Source organism: Podarcis vaucheri, assembly GCF_965113315.1.
Source record: "Podarcis vaucheri genome assembly, chromosome: 15".
Classification (NCBI taxonomy): domain Eukaryota; kingdom Metazoa; phylum Chordata; class Lepidosauria; order Squamata; family Lacertidae; genus Podarcis; species Podarcis vaucheri.
The window spans coordinates 18590558-18610891 of NC_138753.1; the positions used below are offsets into that span (position 1 = coordinate 18590558).

The following is a 20334-nucleotide window of genomic DNA, read 5'->3' on the forward strand; positions in this document are numbered from 1 at the left end:
CCATAAACTTTATTTAATTGACCATGCACACCAGCTCAGATAAACTATGAAGGGAATGTACAGCAATGCACGCAATCAGACATCAACCACGAATAAAACAATACCTATTAACTGCCCCCTCTTTTTATCATGTCTTTAAAAGTCCTGAGCGCAGAAACAAACAATTTAAAAACACTAAATAAGCCTGATCTATAACCAGCTGTTGTCAGTGTTTAGGAAATACTTTACATCTTCCGAAAAGACTGCAGTCCTACAAACAACATGGGGGTTTGTGCCACTGAACTCAATATGGTTTATATATAGGATTGCATCACATGGTATAATCCCAAGATGCAGACGTCTTGTATTTTTTGAAGGGACGTTCTTAATTATTTCAGATTGCTTAATAAACGCCTCCTCTGCAGTTTTCAAATGGCTGACCTTTGTGTCTGTTTCAACTATGGATGGGAGTTAACCATTTTCAGTCTTGCATTTCTTTCTGTTTATGCTTTGGCCAGCTCTCTCTGCTCTGTTTTGCAAGGAAAAGCAACAGACAGCATCCTCTCATTCCTCTGCTGATGTCAGCATACAAAGCTCATATGATGTTGCTAGTGATAAGAAGAGGTTACTGGAGGGTTGCGAATCCCATGGAGACTTTTTCACATCCACATGGATGCTTCCCTTACAATTCATTGCAGACAACTTGAAAATAATACTGAGCATTCATATAGCACTAGTTCCCCAGTGTTCTGGGGGTGCTTTCAGGTGGGGAGAGGGTTTCTTACTGCAAATGGGTCCTTGAGATATTGCAGATGTGGCACTGGCAACAGCAGGTTTTTCCAATTGGATTTCCCCCAGGAAGAGAACATTGGGTGAAATGGAAGAGAAATACAAGCTGTTTCATTCATGCACAAGTTTAACATGGTGTCTGTGTGTGTGTGTGGGGGGGGAGGAGCAGCACAGTCCTGCAATGTTGGTGGGTCTGCCCCAATCGGAGGGGACCTGAGAAAATGCTTTCTGTGTCCACACGTAGGCAGTAAGCACTTGAGAAAGGCATTCTCATTGGCACAAAACGGATTATAACTTCTCAGCCGAACGCGATTTAGGTTGTCAAAACAGTGTGGCACAGGGATGACATTGTGTGTGCAGCACCCCCGAAAGGTGCTTGCCTGCAGCACTGAATGCACATTATCACATAGTGTGTACCATATATATTTGTTTCATAAAATTTATACACTGCTTGTTTTTTGTTTTTAAAAAAACAACCCCAAGAAACCAAAGCGTTTTACAATGAGACATACAAAAGTTGAAACACTGAAACAGATTAAAATTACCACAACTTTCTAAGCATCTGGACATGTTTCTAAGCATCTGGGCAGGAATGTTTTTATCAGGTGCGGAAAAGTATAGATGGAAGACACCTGCTAGATCTCAATAGGCAAGGAGTTCCAAAGAGCTAGAGCTGCCACACTAAATGATGGAGTTCTTACAAATGCAGAATAGGTATTGGGTGGCAGCTGCAACAGTGTCCTTTCCACTGATAGAAGTGGCTGAGTGGGTTATGGCAATGTTGTAGGCCGGGTGACTGGAGGCCCCTTCCTAGGGCCTAGCCAGACTTACACCGCCATGACAGGAATGCACTGCGAGTTTATAACTTTCTTCTAGCAAGACTCCTCCCCTGGGCCTTAGACAAGCTCTGCATTGGCTTGCTCATGGAAACAGATGGATAGGTAGGCAGGTAAATAGAATCAAGGGCCTCATGAAGGTGCCGGACACACCTCTTTGCCGAGGGAATTCCATCATCAACACCCATCGGGAAGCACCCTCCAAACCCTGACAGACAGGAATATTGTCACAGTCCTCACAACAGTCCATGAAAGTCTGATCAGCAGAAAATTACGCCCATTTTTCTGATGAGGGGCTGAGGCTGTGTGAGCAAGAGAGGTTTTTCTAATTCCGCCTCTGGACTTTGTAGGCGAGGCGACAGTCAAAGCCCAGGCCTTTGCAACTCAAGAATTGGCCTATTTCTTCGTGACTCCATACTGGCTGTTGTTAAACCACCTTCTTCTCCCAGGAGCTCAAGGCGGGGTACAAAGTGATTCTCCCCCCTCATTTAATCCCCACAGCATCCCTGTGAGGTGGGTTAGGCCGAGAGGCAGTGACTGGCCCAAGGTCACCCAGTGAGCTTCGTGGCCACATGGGGGGATTTGAACCCTGTTCTCTGACAGTTCCATGGTGGTCACACTGTTCTGAGCTACACCTGCAAGGTCTTTTGTCTCTAGGCTGCAAGGTGTGTGTGAACACAAGTGTGAAAATAAAGAAGGAATATCTGCGGACGAAGGAACGAGGACAATGGAAAAGGTTATTTGTTCAATTGCAAGCGGCCGGTAACAGGCGGTGCTCAGAAGTGCACACAGAGTGCTTTCCAAGTAGGAAATGATAAGGCGAAGGCTAATGAAGAGAAGGGAGACGGAATGCAGCAGCCGAAGGCACTTTTTGGCACATTCGGAGTGCATCTTTCTTTGGGAAAAAAAAACATACACGCACACACAAACATCCTTTTGGCTGGCTGTTTTGGCTTGTCAACGCTTTCCTGGGGTTCAGGAAAACGCAGAAGATCTGGCCACAAACACAACAGCCCTGTGAAAAAAAGCAGAGTCAGTGGAACTGAGGAACTTCAATGAGAGAGGGGCTGCGCTGGAGTGGGGCGAAGGGGCTGCAGAGGAGGCAGGAAAAAGAACAGCAAACGCTGCAGATGGTCTCACTCTCTGAGCGAGAGAGCGAGAGAGGAAGCCCCATAATTGCAAAAGTCAGCTAAACTCGCTCTGGCTCTTTAAAACGCGAGGCGAGCGCGCCGCAGCGCGCTACTAGGAGGCACCGGGCGAGCTGCAAGTGGCTGAGGGCAGGCCCAATAAGCGCCTTCAGCACCTCCCCTCGGAGAAAAAAGCAGCAGGCGAAGGAAAAGCAACTCTGGCTCCAAAGCCTTGATAAAAAAAGAAAAGAAAAGGGACAGAAATTGGCACACGGCGGCGATGTATATAAAGCTCTCCTAGCAAGCGCGCTGCCTGTTTGCAAAGCCAGGCACCGTCGAGGGGGGTGGTAGCAGGAGCGCGCCGGCCGCGATGCCTCGCTGAGTGAGTGAGTGAGCGAGCGGGCAGCGGGCTGCTCCCCGACGCGGAGGACCTGCAGTTGCCCCGGCCGGCCCGGTCCGCGCCCTCCCCGCCGCGCCATGCCGCTCCTCCTGCTCCTCCTCCGTCGGGGTGCCCTCTTGCTCTGCCTGACCGTCCTGCGAGGGTTGTGCGCCCCGGCGGAGACGGAGCTGGTCACCCCCATCCGCCTGGACCCGTCCCCGGAGGGCGGCCGGCCGTATTTCCATGGCCCCCCCGAGGGCACCCCTGTCGGGCAAGGAGCCACCTTCCAGATCACGGCTTTCCACCAGGATTTCTACCTGCACCTGCGCCCCGACGCCCAGTTCCTGGCGCCCGCCTTCTCCACGCAGTACCTGGGCAGCGCCCCGACGGCGGGGGCGGCCGAGCAGGAGGGAGACCTGCGCCGCTGCTTCTACTCCGGGGACGTCAATGCGGACGCGGACTCTTTCGCGGCTCTGAGCCTCTGCGGAGGGCTGACGGGGGCTTTCGGCTACCGCGGCGCCGAGTACCTCATCCGCCCCGTCGAGAACAGCGGCGGGAACCGGGCGCTGTGGAGCGGCCCCGGGGAGCACCTGCTGCAGCGCCGGATCGCGCCAGGTCCCGCCGTCCCGACTTCCCGTTGCGGCGTGGGCTCGGGCTGGAACCCGGCCATCCTGCAAGCCCTGGAGAAGTACAAGGGGGCTCCCGGGGCCCGACGGGGCCCCCGCAACGGGACGGGCCACGCGCCGCAGCCTCCACCGCCCCGGGCCAAGCGCTTCGTCTCCATCCCGCGCTACGTGGAGACGCTGGTGGTGGCGGACGAGTCCATGGCCAAGTTCCATGGCGGCGACTTGCAGCACTACCTGCTGACCCTCATGGCCACGGCGGCGCGCCTCTACCGGCACCCCAGCATCCAGAACCCCATCCAGCTGGCCGTGGTCAAGTTCCTGGTCATCGGGCAGGACGACAAGGGGCCCAAGGTGACGAGCAACGCCGCCCTCAGCCTGCGCAACTTCTGCGCCTGGCAGAAGAAACTGAACAAGGGCAACGACAAGCACCCCGAGTACTGGGACACCGCCATCCTCTTCACGAAGCAGGTGGGTGGGGGCGATCTGACGGGGTGGGTTGACGGGTTGCCTCATGGCTCCTCCGGCTAGTCCTCCAGGGCAGGAGGACCAGGAGGTGCTGCCAAGCGGGGTGGGTGCGTCTCGCCTCCACCCTAGTGGTCCCTGCATGGGCGTCGAATGGGTCTTTCGAGGGAAGAGACTTCGAGGTTGGACGGCAGCGCGGGTGAGGCCGATTCCCCTCCTTGGCCAGCAGGAGGCGCTGTAACGATGATGGTTTTTACTAATCCAACATTCTATGCATGTATGGTCCGGGGTTCTGGTTTATTGCATCTGTACCCGGCCTTTTCCTCCAAGGAGCTCAAGGTGGCGAGTGTGGTTCTCCCCTCCATCATTTAATCCCCACAATCACCCTGCGAGGTAGGGTTGCTGTGAGGTGACTGGCCCAAGGTCAGGCACTGAGCTTCATGACTTGTGTATGTGCGCTCCTGTAAATGTGTGGTTGAATCTTGATCTCTCCCAGGTCCTAGTCTGACACTGTAATCTTCACAACGCCAGGCTGAGAGGCAGTGACTGGCTTACGGTCTCTCAGTGACCTTCATGTGCTGAGTGAGAATTTGAACCCTGATCTCCCAAGGTGCTGGCTTGACACACTAACCACTGCACCACTCTTGACTCCTCCCAAAGCCCCATTAGTCCCCTTTCCCTTAGTCCAGTCTGGGGCCCTTCAGATGTTGTCAGATTACAGCTTTCATCACCTCCTCACCCTTGGCCATGCAGGGCAGGGGCTGCTAGGAGTTTTAGTCCAATGTTTCTAGGGCATCACGTTGAGGAAGGCTGCTGTGGCCTCAGTGACCTTCAGGCTACCACGTCCATTACACACTTACTTAGGAATAAGCCCCATTTGTTTTCAACGGGCGGAGACGTCTTCCCAAATTAATTCAGAATTAGGTTGCACCTGCCCCGAATGAGCCACGAGAAGATGCCTGCCCAAATGAAAAGCAATAGCGCTTACTTGGCTGGTCACTTTCGGCTTTTCTGATTTTTCCAGAGAAGTGCAGGGAATCTGGGAAGCTGCTCTGATGCCGTTCTCCTTTGTTTAGCCCACTACACTGCTGCCTGCTTGGATTGGCAGTGCCTTTTGTGGGTCCCGGGCAACTACAGCCCTGATGTCTTAAGGAAGCTCCTAGTTATGATGGCTGCACTCTGCCTCCAGCATTCAGGTTTCCCCAGATAAGAATCCCGCTGGCCACTGAACCAGATGCTGGACTAGATTGGCATGATCCCTGAGCCAGCAGGGCTCACTTTTTATGTTCTGGTCTTTTTGCTGAAGCTGCCAGGGGGACGTGGGTTTGGGACCTTCTGCGTGGGATGAACGCAGTCCAGCCTTGCTCTCTGCCACCACCACCCCAATTGCTTGGTTGCATCTCAGAGGGGAGCACGTGGGTTGTGAGCTTGGCATACATGGAATTCCTTTTGAACAGCAGCCCAGAAAGAAATAAAAAAAGAGGGTAGAGAAAAAACACCCGTTGGCACAGTTTTTTTGCGAGGCCAGTAAATGGGTCAAGAGAGAGACATTCTTCAGGAAGAGTCATTTGTGACAAGAAGCTGCCCTTTGCCAGTGAAGCATCTCGCTGGGCGGGGCGGAGCCACGATTCTCCTCCTCTCTCCTCCTTCTGTCTCTCCCTCCTTCTCTTCTTCCTGCCTCTGCCAACTGGGCCAGAGCTGCCAATTACCCAATGCAGTGTCTCAGTTTGCCTGCCATGATGTGGCTGAGAAAACCATTGCAGGATGCATTTGTAGTTGCACCTTAAAAGTAATTTTAAAAACTTCAAGAGGAAAAAGGCAATTAATAGAGGCAATTGAGAATATAAGAAGAGCCTGCTGGATCAGGCCAATGGCACATCTAGTCCAGTATCCTGTTCTCACAGTGGCTAACCAGGTGCCCCTTATGGAACACCTGTAAGCAAGATTTGAGCACAAGAGCCCTGTGGTTTTCAGCAGCTGGTACGCGGAATCATTGCTGCCTCCAGCTGTGGAGGGAGAGCGTAACCATCCTGGCTCATAGCCACTGATAGCCCTCTCCTCCTCTTCCATGAATTTATCCAATCCTCCTTTCAAGCCATCCAAATTGGTGGTCCTCACTGCCTCCTGTGGGAGGGAGTTCCACAGTTTAAGTCTGCTCTCCATAAAGAAGTGCTTTTTAAAATCCGTCCTAAATCTTCCAACGTTCAGCTTCAAATCGTATCATTTTTTTTACATAGTAGGAGATACATAAATTGTAGGAAAACTTATGGAGAAAGTGGAAAGAGATGCATCCCCTCCCCTCCCCCGACCCTTAGGGTGATAAAATGTAGAGCAGGGGTGAGGAACCTGGAAGTCCAATTGCCCCTGGAGCATTGGAGGTTCAGCTCTTGACTTGGGATCACCCACTGAAATTAACTGGCAGCAGATTCAGCAGACAGAAGAAAAAAAAATCTCTTTCCTCCTTCCCTGCATAGTGAATTCATAGGTTTTCCTTGCACCATGAAATGGTTATGGCTGTTGACATAAGTCCTGATAGCTAAATGGAGACCCACCATATTCAGAGGCAGTCTACCTACAGCATAGCTGTTGTTGTGGGATGTAGTTGCGGTGGGAACCTTTGATGCTGTTGGATTCCAGCTTCTCTCCACCCAAGATGGCATGACCTATTGGTCTGGGATGATAGGAGCTGTAATTTAAAAACATATTGAGGGCCATAAACTCCTATCTCTGCTGTAAGGGAAGTCCTATGAAAAGGAAGTTAGGATCAATGGACTCTTGGTTTCATCCAGCTCTTCTCATGTTCTTGTTGGTCACACAGAGCCAGGGATTTGCTTTGTTTTCTGGACTCCCCCTCCCCCACAAACAGCTGGGCAGAGCACCAATCTCTTTCTGAAATCTCTTGCAGAACCCTCTATTGCATGAGGTTTGGGAAACTAGAGACCAACTGGGGTGTCTCCCCCACCACTAATCTACTGTCTTTCTTTAGAAATTGCTAACTCTCACTCGCCTCATGTGTGAAGTGGGATTTATTCCCCCAGAGTAATTTTTCATGTCAACATCCGTTTACAGTGGACGTAAACAAGTTAAGTTTGTCTGGCTGCACGACTTTGCCCTTAAATAAACATCCCTGCATTTCCCCCGCTTAATTAGAAGGATTTGCTACTTCCTTTCCTGCTGTTCCTTTTTTTTTTGGGGTGGTGCTTGTGAAATCCAGCGGAGAGAGCAAAGTTAAGTCCTTAGTTTGTCAGTGGAAATCTCACGGCAGTCAGGGATGTCAGATCAGTGGTGGCTGCTGTCCGTGGGGACTGGTGGGGTAGAAGTCTGGGAGCCCAACAGTAGGTGGTGCCAAAGCCAATGACAGACAGAGCCAATTCATTCTAGCTTGGTCCTTGTCCTCCTCCTTCCTGCTGAGTTTCTTTAGAAATTCTTTAGAAAGGGCAACTCTGAGACAATGGAGGAGGAAGGTGACAGGCAGTGCCACCCCTGGACTGGGTGTAAGTGGGGAGGCAGGCAGGTGAGGGCAGCCTAAGGTTGGCGGACAATGCCCAATTTGCCCTAATGGACCAATCTGTGCTGACATCCATCATGCATTTCCTTCTGGAATCTATTACTTATTGCATTTATTTCCTACTTTGTTCTCTAAGGGGTTCAAGGTTCTCCCCATCCTCATTTGATCCTCAAAACAACCCTGTGGGGTCAGTTAGGGTGAGAGGCAGGGACTGACCCCTAGGGTCACCCAGTAAACTTCGTGGCTGAGTGGGGATTTGAACCCAGTTCTCCACAATGATAATCCAAAACTCTAACCACTACACTGGAACCCCGATCTTCGAATATTTTATATCTCTGTGCGCGTGTGTGCGCGCACGTATACACACACACACACACACACACACACACACACACACACTAAACTTCCAAGGTTCTAGTTCCCATTTCATCTTCACAACAACCCTGTGAGGTGAGTCAGGCTGAATGGCAATGCCTGGCCCTCAAGGTCGCCCAGTGAGCTTTGTGACCAAGTGGGGATTAGATCCCTGGTCTCTGAGGTCCTAGTCGGACACTCTTTCCGCTGCACCACACTGGCTCTCATTCTGAAACCTGGCTGGGCCTGTTCCTAACTCCTCCCCTCTGTAGTCCCTGGTCTCCTGCATCTCCATGTTGATGCTGACAGCCTCAGCATCCTCTGCGATTGCTCCTTGATGCTATGGGCTTCGTGCCCGACGGGAATGCAACTGCTCCCTCTAGACCCGGTCGCTCAGCAGCCATCATCGCCTAAGAACGAGTGGTTTTTGCTTCCCTACACCTGGACGGGCTTCAGGCAGGTGATTGACTTGGAAATCTCCTCAAGGAATCCCTTGTCATCCTCGGGCTGAACCTTGGCTACACACACTGTTCTGATCCATGGCAGTCTTCCCAGTTTTGCTCGCAGGAAACATTTGTATGCATCCAACTGGGATTTCTCATTTGACACGGCAGGAACTTTGGCCAAACTTGTACCGGGAAACGTTCTGAGCGTTCTGTTTCCATCTCTACCATTTGCTCATCGCCTTCCTCCTCCTCCTCCAGGGTTCTGTTGCCTAAGTGAAGGCTTCCTCCTCTGTGTTTGTGCGGCCGGCTGCTGTGATAGGCAAGTTTAAGGGAGGTGCTTCTTGCCTTGGGTCTCAGGCAAAAAAATGCCTCGCCATCTTAACCCCAGATACGTGGCCATAGTCTGGCCCTTGAATTGCTGTTGGACAACAGCTCCCATCATTTCTAACAATAGCTGCGATTCCTCCATTGCAAGGCATTGGACTAGATGACTCAATGATCGCAGTGATGCAATGAATATAGGGAGGGCCACATCTCTATTTGCTGATGGAGAAAGATTAGAAAAAAACCTTCTGGTAGGAATGAAAGGCATCGTGATTGTGTATTTGTGTGTGCAAGGAAGCAGCACAACACACACGACCACTCATGTGTGTGAAATATCTCAGAGACTACTCCATCCCTCTTCATTCCTTCCATGACTACAGCCAAATGACCGCAGCTACCTGCATGACTCACACCTAGACTTGGGTTGTTGTTTTTTTGGGTAGGCACAGCCCCTCCAGAGCTTTGAGCCATTCTGTGAATTTCCATAGGCACTTCTGTTTGTGCGAATCTCAGAGAAGGGGTTGAGGACAAGGGGGATGGAGAGGCAGACCCAGAGATGTTTTGGGGTGGCCTGTCACTTTTACTCATGTCACAGGCATGGCCCTCCTAACACATGGCAGAGGCTGCAATCGTTTGCACTCTCACCTGGAGAAGGGTCCCATGCAATTCAGTGATACTTGTTTGAGAGGAGACATTGGTGCGATGGCAAATTCTGAAGTGCAGGAATGTATCGTGATGGCAACTCCTATGGCGGGGATGGGGAACCTCAGGCCTGGGTGATAAATGCGCCCCCATCCAGGTCTTTCTGTTTGGCCCCCAAAGATCTCCCCTTCCGAAGCACAAAATGAGCCTGTTCTATGGCATCTTTGAGTGCTTTTGCCTGGTTGGATTCTGCTCCTTGCTTGCCTAGATGGAGGACAGGTGCAGGTGTGTCAAACCTCTGATTTCTGCCTGGCTAGTATGCAGCTTATTGTAAAAAAGCAAGAGTCACATCCATTGCTCCTCCCAATTTTGTCTCTGGGCCCTGCATGCGCCACCCCTGCAGTACAGCTATAGGGACTGTGTGTTTCTTTAGTCCTGAGCCAGACCAAAGACATACTCACAAGTTAGACCATTGTTCATGGCATTGACTGCAATCCCGTGCATCACTTTCTGGGAGTAAGCTGAGTGCCGTGGTACTTCTGACTGTAGAGGTTCAACTTGGAAAACACACTGAGCTTCAAGAACAAGTTTTTCTGCCAGCTGCAATGGCAGCCTTTTCAATTACAAATGCTACTATCTTGCAAAGAAATGTTGAAGACGACAACAACAACAATAACAATGCTCCCATCTGACTGGTGTGAAGCAGATACCTCATCAAAGAAATGGAAGGAAGTACCTAGCCTTGATTAATTTTCTTGTTCTCTGACTTCCTCAATGCTAACATCCCACAAATCCTGGAGGTGGGGGAAACGACAACCTTGAAACCTCATTCAGTTGCTGAAGAAAATAGAGTCTATCAATTCCTCTGGTGCTGCAATACTTGATGTCATCGCTCATGCTTTGAAAAAGGTCCCCAAACTGTGCTCCCTCACATCCTCCCTCTGATGCACCACTGGGAGTAAACATGTGTGGGATTGGACTGTAAAACTCCTAGAAAGAGATGCAGACTTTGAGGCGGCGAGTGAACATGGGACTCCGCCCTGTGACGAACCCTCCTTCCCTTGTCCCCTCAATTCCTCCCATGATATCAGGCTGGAACAAGCCAGGTTTGGCTGCTCCTTCTCTGCTGGTCTATTGAGTTGGGACTGCAGGAGCCTCAGATGGAATGCATTAGAGCAGGATGTGGCTCGGGCGCATGAGACCCTTGCCTTGTTGAAAACGAGACCTGGAACTTTTCCACCGACTTTGGGAGGAGGGAGCTAAGGCTTCCCCCAGCTGCTGCATCCCAGCAGTGTGGCGACGGAAGTGAATGTGACAAATGCGGTATTATTTGCCGGATTGTCAAAAAGCTGCCATTATGGAAAAGGGGGAGAGAAAATAACAGTTTCTGCATGTTAGGAATCCGAAAGAGTGATTCAGCCTCGCAACTGCCAAGGGAACAGTGAAAAGAAAAAGAAAAAAAGGGGGGGAGAGGAAGAATACATATTTTTAATAGATAAAGGAAGGTGTCTTAGATTTTCATTTTCCTCCCGATTCTGTGGAATTCTATCCTGGAGCAGATGAGTAACTCCCTTTCCTTTTCAGGATGAGGATTTCCACTGAGTAGGTTCCAAAATAAAACACTTTTTTGGAATCGCAGGAAATTGGGCTCCATGAGTTTGTAGCTATTTAGGCAATGTGATGACTACCAAGGCTCGGATTTAGTGTTGACCTTCAGTTCAACCTGAGCTGCGTGTCCTGATCCTTACAAACATCAGATGGAGAAGATAAACTTGGGTGCAGAGTCATGCGACTTCAGACTGATGGGGGAGGGAGGCTGGAAGGAAACATAGAATCATAGAATAGAATTTGTAGAGTTGGAAGGCGTGCCACTGGTCATCTAGTCCACACCCTGCAATGCAAGATTTATTTAAGCCAGACTTAAATAAAACAAAAATCATTGCATCCAGAAAACTAACATGTCAGGGAGAAGGTGTGACTAGAACGCTTCCTCCCTTGATATCTGTTGCCGGGTTTTTTTGTGTTTCTTTTTTTGTAGAAGCAGGATCTTTCGGCTCTGTGATTCTCTCCACCACACACTGCAGACTACAATGGTAGAATCCAGAACCATTTCTACTCTGTTGGGTTTGAGTTGTGTGCCATTGAATCCAAGGCCCTCCCACTGGGTCGGTTGTGAGCAATGACAACAAAAGAGTAGGCGGCTTCTCCTCTTTGCATCTGTGGATTGTGTCCAGTGCTAGTCCTACTCAAGAGCAGGCCCTTTGAAATGAATGAGCCATGTCTGCTAACTTCAGCAGGTCTCCTCTGAGAAGGAGGCAACCAAATACCTTGCATCTATTGGGGATGCTTCCCAGGAATGTGGCTACAGTTTTTTGGATCAGAACCTGCCTGATTTAAGAAGATGTAGATTGTGTGCACACTGTCCCTTTAAAGCACATCTGGAGCACATTTTCTGCCTCAAAGAATTCTGGGCACTGTAGTTTGATAAGTGCTGTTGGGAACTGTAACACTGCAAGGGCGAACTACAGTGCCCAGGATTCTTTGAAGGAAAGACTGTCCCTTGAATGTGCCTTAAAGGTGTAGCTGGTACGCAGCTCACAAGTATGAAAAAGGCAGCCTACGGGGTTATGTTTGGGGAGAGTTTGTGCTGCAGCGTTCCTGGGGCCTTGTCCCATCTTCCGAATAATAGCCAGCTTGCATTTTTTGCGCATTACTGAGCCGCGCATTCCTCAAACCCCAATGTGAGGGCACTGGATCAATGGAGACATCTGCCTTTCTTGAACTCCTCCATCTGTGGTCTCTTGATACTGCAAAATGTATCTGCCTGCCAAAAAGGCTGTTGCGTAAACCCCGAGCTCTTGTTTCATTAAAAAAGGAGGGAGGGCGACAAGCTAATTGATAGGCAGTTTGCAGTGGCAGTCGACAAGTCCCGTGCAGAGCAGCTGGCGGGCGGCTTGGGGTATTTGCTTTTTCTTTCTGGTATCAGGAAGTTCTGGAAAAGGCAGGTTACTCAGTTCAGGAGTAGCACCAAACTTGAGAATGGCTGCACTTCAGTAGCGGAACATCTGTTTTGCAGGCGGAAGATCTCTGGTTCAATCTCTGGAATCTCCAACTAGGACTGGGAGAGACAGCTTGTCTAAAATCCTGGAGGCAGCTGCTGCCAGTCAGTGTAAACAGTGCAGAGCTAGATGGACCAATAGTTTGACTCAGGGTTAGGCAGCTTATTACATTACTGTGGAGGCAGCTGCAATTGACTTTATTCTCCAGTTGTTTCATCCTGATCTTCTAAGCAGGTATGAATTGGAAGTCTCCTTCTTTGGTGGTAATGGTGTAGCCCAGCAGCTGCAACTCTGCCCCATAGGATGAGCCCTGTCGGATCAGAACAGAGCCCAACATCCTGTTTCACACACTGCCCAACCATGTGCCCATGGGAAGCTCACAAGCAGGATGTGAGCACAACAGTCCTCTCCTGCAGAAATCTCTCTGGGTGATCTTAAGCCACCCTTTCATACCTGCAGTTTGGGAATAATAATACTGAGCCTACTTTACAGGATGGGTGCTAGGACTGCAGCAAGATAATGTTTGCAAAACACTCAGCTCACTCAAAAGAGGGCACCAATCCATATGATTCACTACTCTAATTAGAAGGTGCTTGGTTGCATGATGAAACTTGGGAAAGTGCGCCAACAGTGACTTTTAAAGTGATATTAGAATGATCCCTATGTGCAGGACCTTGAAGGCACATCAGAATGCTGTCTTGGTGAGGTCCAGTTCTGTGGTTTGTTCTCTGTACACCGCTTGGAGAACAGAGGAAAACACGGTGTAAATGCAATCAACAATATTTAGCATTTATATAGAGCAGGCACATCCAACTTCCAAGAGACTGTGATCTACTCACACTGGCAGTGATCTATCTACCCAGTGTATTGATCAAAGTTGTTGAGCTTTCTTTAGGGGAGGGTGAGCTGGGAAAGAAAGTTGTTGAGCTTTTTTTTTGGGGATCCCACAATAGATCATGATCGACCTGTTGGACAGGCCAGATATAGAGGTAAAGGCACTTCATATACATTATCCCAGGACTCCTCCTAGCTTGGGATGCCTGAGGAACTCAGCATTCATAAATTCTGGTGCACATTGACCTGATTTACATCTTCAAATGGGCAGGTCGATATGGAAATGGGATGGGGAAAACCTATGAATGAACATGTGCAAAACAGACGTGGTCAGGAAATAGAGTGATTTGCCCATCTCTCTGCCTACAACAGTCCTGTGAGGCAGGCCAGTCTTATTCTTTCCATACTGCAAATGTGAGCAGGGCAGGGAGTGGTCTGGCTGAAAACAGCAGCTGACTTAAAGCTACTATAGGCACCTTATGTCATAGCACTACACAATTCACTTACAATTTGTTTACAGAAAGGCACCTTTCCTGTAAAAAAAAAGGCTTTCTTTTAACCTCTTACTATCCATCAGTGACCTCAAGCGATGCTACTAGACCGGATCCAGGGCCTGTCCTCACAAGCTGCATGAGGGCCGTATGATCTCCAAGGAAAAATGACTTTGGGTGACCTGGGGCGGGGCAAGGGGGCATTAGAGGAGGGCCTGTTAAAATCTCCTTGTTAATCTCTGCTTGCAACCAGGAGGCAAGGCTCACTAGAGAAAGTGGGTCAGTATGTCAGTGCAAGTCTCAGGCAAAAAGCCAAGAGATCCTTTCAGCTTGCAAGGCAAGGAGAACTAAAATGAAGAAAAAAGGAATGAGTAAGGCAAAAGAAATAACCAACTTCCATTTTTTGGTCAGAGGCAGCAATGCTTCTGAATAGCAGTTGATGAAACCACAGGAAAGGGGGGGGGTGCTCTTGTGTTTGGGTGTCCTGAATGAGGGCTTCCCCATTGGGGCACCTGAGAACAGGATGCCTGTCAAGATGGGCCACTGGCAGCGGAGCTCTTCTGCTGTTCTCATAAAGCAACATTTCTCCCTCTCCAATTAACTAAGGTACGACTTGTAGACTGTACTTTATGAACCTAGAAGCTCTTCAGGGACTAAAGACCCATCATGCTCTGCTTCCTCTGGGCTGCATGTTTGGACAAGGAGCAGGGGCAAGCTAGGATTGTGTCCACAGTTGGCATCTTTGCCTCAACACTAAGCTGGGCTGCCCTGCAGATAACACTGGACTCCAGCCCCCACCAGCCCCAAGCAACATAGCCAATGGCCAGGGGTGATGGGAGTTATCATCCCACAGCACCTGTGGGTCTACAGCTCCACCAGCCCTGGCTTCATTGTTGTGGGCTGCATTTCTCCAACAGAAGAAGTGTGGAAGAGTATATGCAGAAAATGTTTCTGGAGATTGGTGAGAATCCGCATAGACTTTGCAGGGAAGATCTGTGAGCATTAAGATCTGCTTTCCTGGATCAGACCAAGGGGGTCTAGCTAGCTTTTCCTTATGTTCTCAGCTGAAGCTACCCATATGCCTCCGAGAAGGCCACACGCAGGACATGATGCTTGAGACAGCCAACCCCAACCTTTCTGGGTCCTGCTTACAAACCTATTTATACATTCAGCATAACGAGGTGGCCACATCAGCCTGAGAGAGAGGGTGAACGACATGTTTAAAATGCCCCGTTTATAGAAAAGTGACAAGCAAACAAGCCCAAACTCCCTGCACCTAGAAAGCTAACACTTACAGAAGGAAGCTTCTACCCTGGTCCTTTCTCTTGTGTGCTAGATTTCTGCATGCAAAGACACCTTTTTATTTTTTTTAAAATGGGGTGATATTTGCATTGCAATCTTACGCAGTGACTCCCACTGTGTTCAGTGGGGCTTACTCCTAGGTAAGTGTACTTTATAACCCAAAGCAGGCAATCCTACACCAATAATCCCTAAAGAATGTTGTCGCATACATTTTTTCTGAAACGTAAAGACTGACTTTCAATCTGAATCTGGTGGCTAAGTTATTTTGCAGGTTTTGGAGTTTCTCTGGCAAGGCATGTTGTATTTCAGAGTGGGCGTAAATGGTGAAAGCGACTAGAGGATGAACAGAGAGCGCAACGTAGCTGGATACCATGAGGGAGGAATGGCTAGCCTGCTAGCCACACAGGGCACAGGTCCAGTGACCCTGAACTTGGAGCCTCTCACAGGAAGTTACTGTGTGTTCTCAGATGTTATCTTTGCATGTGCAAGGGCTTGAACATTGTCCTTAAACTAACAAAATCTCAAAAGCTTAGATTCTTCAGTGTGAGATTCCAAAATAACCACAACCATGCCTTTCAGGGGATGTCAGGGGTGTATGTCAGGGGTGGGGGACATGTGTGATCTTCCAGTTGTTCCTGAACTACAAATCCCACCATCTTTGACAATTGGCTATGCCAGCCAGGGCTGATGGGAGCTGAAGTCCAACAAAACTCCTCACTTTGCAAAGGGATGTATTCAGCATGATGGCCTTGGCTGTGAACCTTCTGTGGAGTTGGCAGGTTGACATGGAAATTATATTAACATGGGTCATTGCAAAGTGTGATCAACAGAGCTGTCTTGTGAGCTGAGAGTTTATTCCCACCCACCCATGTTCCTCTCCTGCTAGCTGCCACCATGCCTGAATCGTTCCAGAAAATGGGCGCAGATGGGTGCTGACCAAGGAATTTGGTAAATTCTCATCTTGATCTCCTGAGAAGCAGGACTTGGCAATCTTGCTGATGGATGAGCTTAGCTTCCTCCTGAAGTCCATCTATCACAGTGAGATGAATGTGATTCCCATCCCCTGTGGCTGCAGGAAAACAGCCCCTGGGGAACACCCCCCCTCCAATCTCTTGCTTCAAAATGCCAGTCAAAGCTCCTTAGTGCAAGCCCATAAGTGGCCTGTCATCAAGATGCAATTGATGCTCCTCATACTCTGCAAAGATGTGGCAGCAGGGGTCCTGCCTCACCTTGACCTCATGTGATCCCTTTTAGCCCCTGGGGGTGGATCTACACACAGGAAAAAATGCTATAAATAAGCCAGAAATTAAATCAAGGTAACAAAAGAAACGCTATGGAAATTTGCTTAGAAATTTCTTTTTGCTTTCTGGTGCCATCTGGGGTTGCATGTTTATAATGTATTCAAAACGCTGTTTCTTGACTAATGTAGCTGAGTCCTGGGACTCAGCAGAAAAAGCCCTGGGGCTCCATTGTGCCTTGAGGGTACCAGGGCCACATTCACACCATACACTAAAACCACTTCAATTTCACTTTAAGCAGTTATGGCTCCACCGCAAAGAATTCTGGGAGCTGTGATTTGTTAAGGGTGCTGTGAGTTTTTAGGGAGATTCCCTGTTTCCCTTCCCTGAGCTGCAATTCCCACAGTTCCCTGGGAAAAGGGCTTGATTGTGAAACCACTTTGGGGATTAAAGCTCTCCATGAGGAATAAAAAGGTAAAGGGACCCCTGACCATTAATTCTAGTCGTGGCTGACTCTGGGGTTGCAGCGCTCATCTCGCTTTATTGGCCGAGGGAGCCGGCATACAGCTTCCGGGTCATGTGGCCAGCATGACTAAGGTTCTGGTGAACCAGAGCAGCACATGGAAACACCGTTTACCTTCCCGCTGGGGTGGTACCTATTTATCTACTTGCACTTTGACGTGCTTTCGAGCAATGCGAGCTCACCCCGTTGCGGGGATTTGAACTGCTGACCTTCTGATCGACAAGTCCTAGGCTCTGTAGTTTAACCCACAGTGCCACCCGCATCCTACCAAGAGGAATAGGAGTCTCCTAACAACTCTCAGGACCCTTGAACTACAGCTCCCAGGATTCCTTGAGGGAAGGCACTCTGACTGTTCAGAGTGGGATCATCATGCTTTGGCTGCATGGTGTGGATGTGGCCTTTAGAGCCAGCCCTGTAGGCACCTCTCTACTTACAACACCAGTAACCCTTCAGTCACCTTACTGGGGCAAGAAATCTCATGTCCCTCTCTTGCATAAGGGCCAAAAGTTACATGTAGTGGCTCTAGACCCACCAGTGAACTGCATTACCAGATTGCTGTTAAGGACCAGTGATTGCCTAACAGGAGAGAGAGTTTTTGGCTCATTGCTCTCCATTCACTTTCCCTTTTTCCTTTCTTTTATTTTTTTGGTTGAAGCCAGTGCCAGATTATCTGCTCCGTTGACCATCATCTGCCACAGAGAGGAGCATGAGCTGGCTAGGTAGAGGCAGTTTGCACAGAGACAATGGAAAGCTCTCTCTGGGTCACAATGATGAAGGGCTTCTCTGGTTAGCATCCAGCATGGAGAGGGGGGACACCAGGTGGCGCATTGGAAGATGGCCGACAATAACATCTCTCTGACCCACACGAAGTAATTAAGAGGCTGCTATGGGAAGTATGCAGTCTTCCTACCCCCCCAAGGATATGGGGAGGGGCTGCCTTGCCAGCAGTGGTCACAATGCACCCCCCAATTTGAAAGACGGGGGTGAGGATCACTTGGCACAAGCCCTCTGTGAAGTCGGCTCTTCCTGAAGCCGTCTCCAATCAGCGTCCCGGTTTGCTTCAGCTCGGAAAAATAATTGGAAATATATAATTGGAAAAGTAGCTGAAGCACATATATCAAGCAAAGTTCGAGAGATAAGGCTGCTGATTAATGCATCTCTGTGATTGGAGTGACGGGAGGAGACAAATCAAGCAATAAACCACCATTATGAGACTGGTACGTGCGGAGCGAAAAAAGAGGGGGGGGGTGGAGGAAAAAACTTTTATTTTCTTTGCCTATGTGAGTATTTATAAACCTCCACCCCAAAGAGACGAATCGTTGCCTTTTACTAATCGCAAGCAAGAATTTAAGAGCTGTGTGGAGTGAATTATTGATTGAAGAGAGGACTGGTAAATATTGGAGAGCGGAGAAAAAATTCTATGACGCAGTTTTAAATGGCGTCTTGCTAAGACAGGCTTGTCGAAGAAAAGCGAGGGGAGGAGGACCAGGGTCATTGGAATGTGAATGATGGATTGAAATGTGATAACCTGGCAGAGCCCCTTTGTGAAATACGTGGCAAGCTTGGGAGAATTAATAGGACAGACCGGGGATGAATTTTTGAAGAAGGGGAGGAATGGCGGCTGTCCTTATGAGATATGACTTTTAGACTGTGCAAAACCCACGCAGATGTTGTTTGTTTCTAAACTGCTTGTGAAGACTATCAGAGATCGCAAAGAAAGGAATATATGATAACAACAAGAGGACAAAGAAAATAATAAAGAGACTATCTGGACAGATCTGGATAGGACTGTTTGATAAAAGCAGAAACAGAAGTGATGTTTTGATCATCGTTCAGAGCTTGATGTATGGGCACCCCCAATAAATTTAAAAATTTGGCTGTATAATTTGGAATTATGATTTGGAAATAATGTGATTGGATTGGCCTGCTAATAAAAATTATGTTTTTTTTAAAAAAGAAAAAAGCATCCAGCATGGAGAGGAATCTTGGCTACCTTGGCAGAAGCAAATTCCAGAGGGAGAGGGAGAGGGAGAGGGAGAGGGAGAGGGAGAGGGAGAGGGAGAGGGAGTGTCTTATGGCACCCTTAAGATAAACAGCTGTATTGTTTGTGCACTAGTATCCCAGTGGATGCTAATCATTCGGGCGAATGGGGGCACCATCCCACCAACCGCAGTCCAGGGCGCTTGCATGGGCTGTAATAAGTTAAGTAAGTAAGTAAGTAAATAAGTAAGTAAGTAAATTATACCACACCCATCTGGCTGGGTTTCCCCAGCCACTCTCTGCGGCTCCCAAAACATGATAAAAGATCAAACATTAAAAACTTCCCTAAACAGGGCTGCCTTCAGATGTCTTTTAAAAGTCAGGTAGTTGTTTATTTCCTTGACATCTGATGGGAGGGTGTTCCACAGGGCAGGTGCCACTACCGAAAAGGTCCTTTGCCTGGTTCCATCTTCTTCCACCTTAATCTTGGTCAGGCATCCCCAACCTGCTGCTCTCCAGATGTTTTGGCCTACAACTCCCATCATCCCTAGCTAACAGGACCAGTGGTCAGGGATGATGGGAATTGTAGTCCAAAACATCTGGAGGGCTTGGAGATGCCAGGTCTTGGTGTTGCCCTTGTAGATCTCAGCAAGTCAGAGGATAGGAATGAAGCGCTAATTCAGGCATAGACAAACTCAGCCCTCCAGATGTTTTGGACTACAACTCCCATCATCCCTCACCACTGATCCTGTTAGCTAGGGATGATGGGAGTTGTAGTCCCAAAACATCTGGAGGGCCGAGTTTGCCTATGCCTGCTCTAATTAGTTGGCCCTGCCTGTTATTGGCTCTGGCGCCACCTACTGTTGAGCTCCCTGCTTTCCCACCCAACTATTCCCCATGAGCATTAGTTAGCCCACTGGTATCCCATCTCTTCCAGTCCTGATTCTTTTGTGTAATATTTATGACTTATCACGGCCGGCTCCTGGTGGCTCACATCCCGAGCATCTTCATCCTGGATTCCTTCAGCTGTCGGCGAGATTGCAGAAGACGATAGCGTTGAAATACGATGCATCTTCCCCAAAGGTTGAAGAATGCCCATGTGTGAATTCCATGCAGCCATTTATCTTCCTCCTCTCTCTCCCCACCTCACTCTCTTGTGTGGGCGCACTTCAAAGGGAAATGATCCACACAGGAAAGGAGGAGGCTGCATTTGCTTCTGAGAAGGAGAAGCACACGCAGGGACCTGAGTGGGATTGGATGACTCAGGATGCAAGCCCAGTCCTGGAGGTCAGCCACCTCTGTGATGTTTGGAAAGGAATGCTCTCCTGGCGGGATCATCCCGTCAGCTGACTGTGCGCTGCTGGTGCAGAGGCATGGCGCTGATTCTCAGGGCGTTCCGGACTCGACAGAAGAAAGGCCCTCTTCACAAATAGGC

At 49.1% G+C, this 20334-nt stretch overlaps 1 protein-coding gene across 1 annotated transcript in view; it reads left to right on the forward strand.

The window, feature by feature from the left end:
* Window positions 1–1236: 1236 nt before the first annotated feature.
* ADAMTS15 (ADAM metallopeptidase with thrombospondin type 1 motif 15) overlaps window positions 1237–20334 on the forward strand; it is a 40055-nt gene continuing 20957 nt past the window's right edge. Inside the window, exon 1 of the mRNA XM_082201384.1 lies at window positions 1237–4204. Within this exon, the coding sequence (XP_082057510.1) occupies window positions 3209–4204 (996 nt within the window). The 5' untranslated portion in view covers window positions 1237–3208. The remainder of the gene's footprint in view (window positions 4205–20334) is intronic.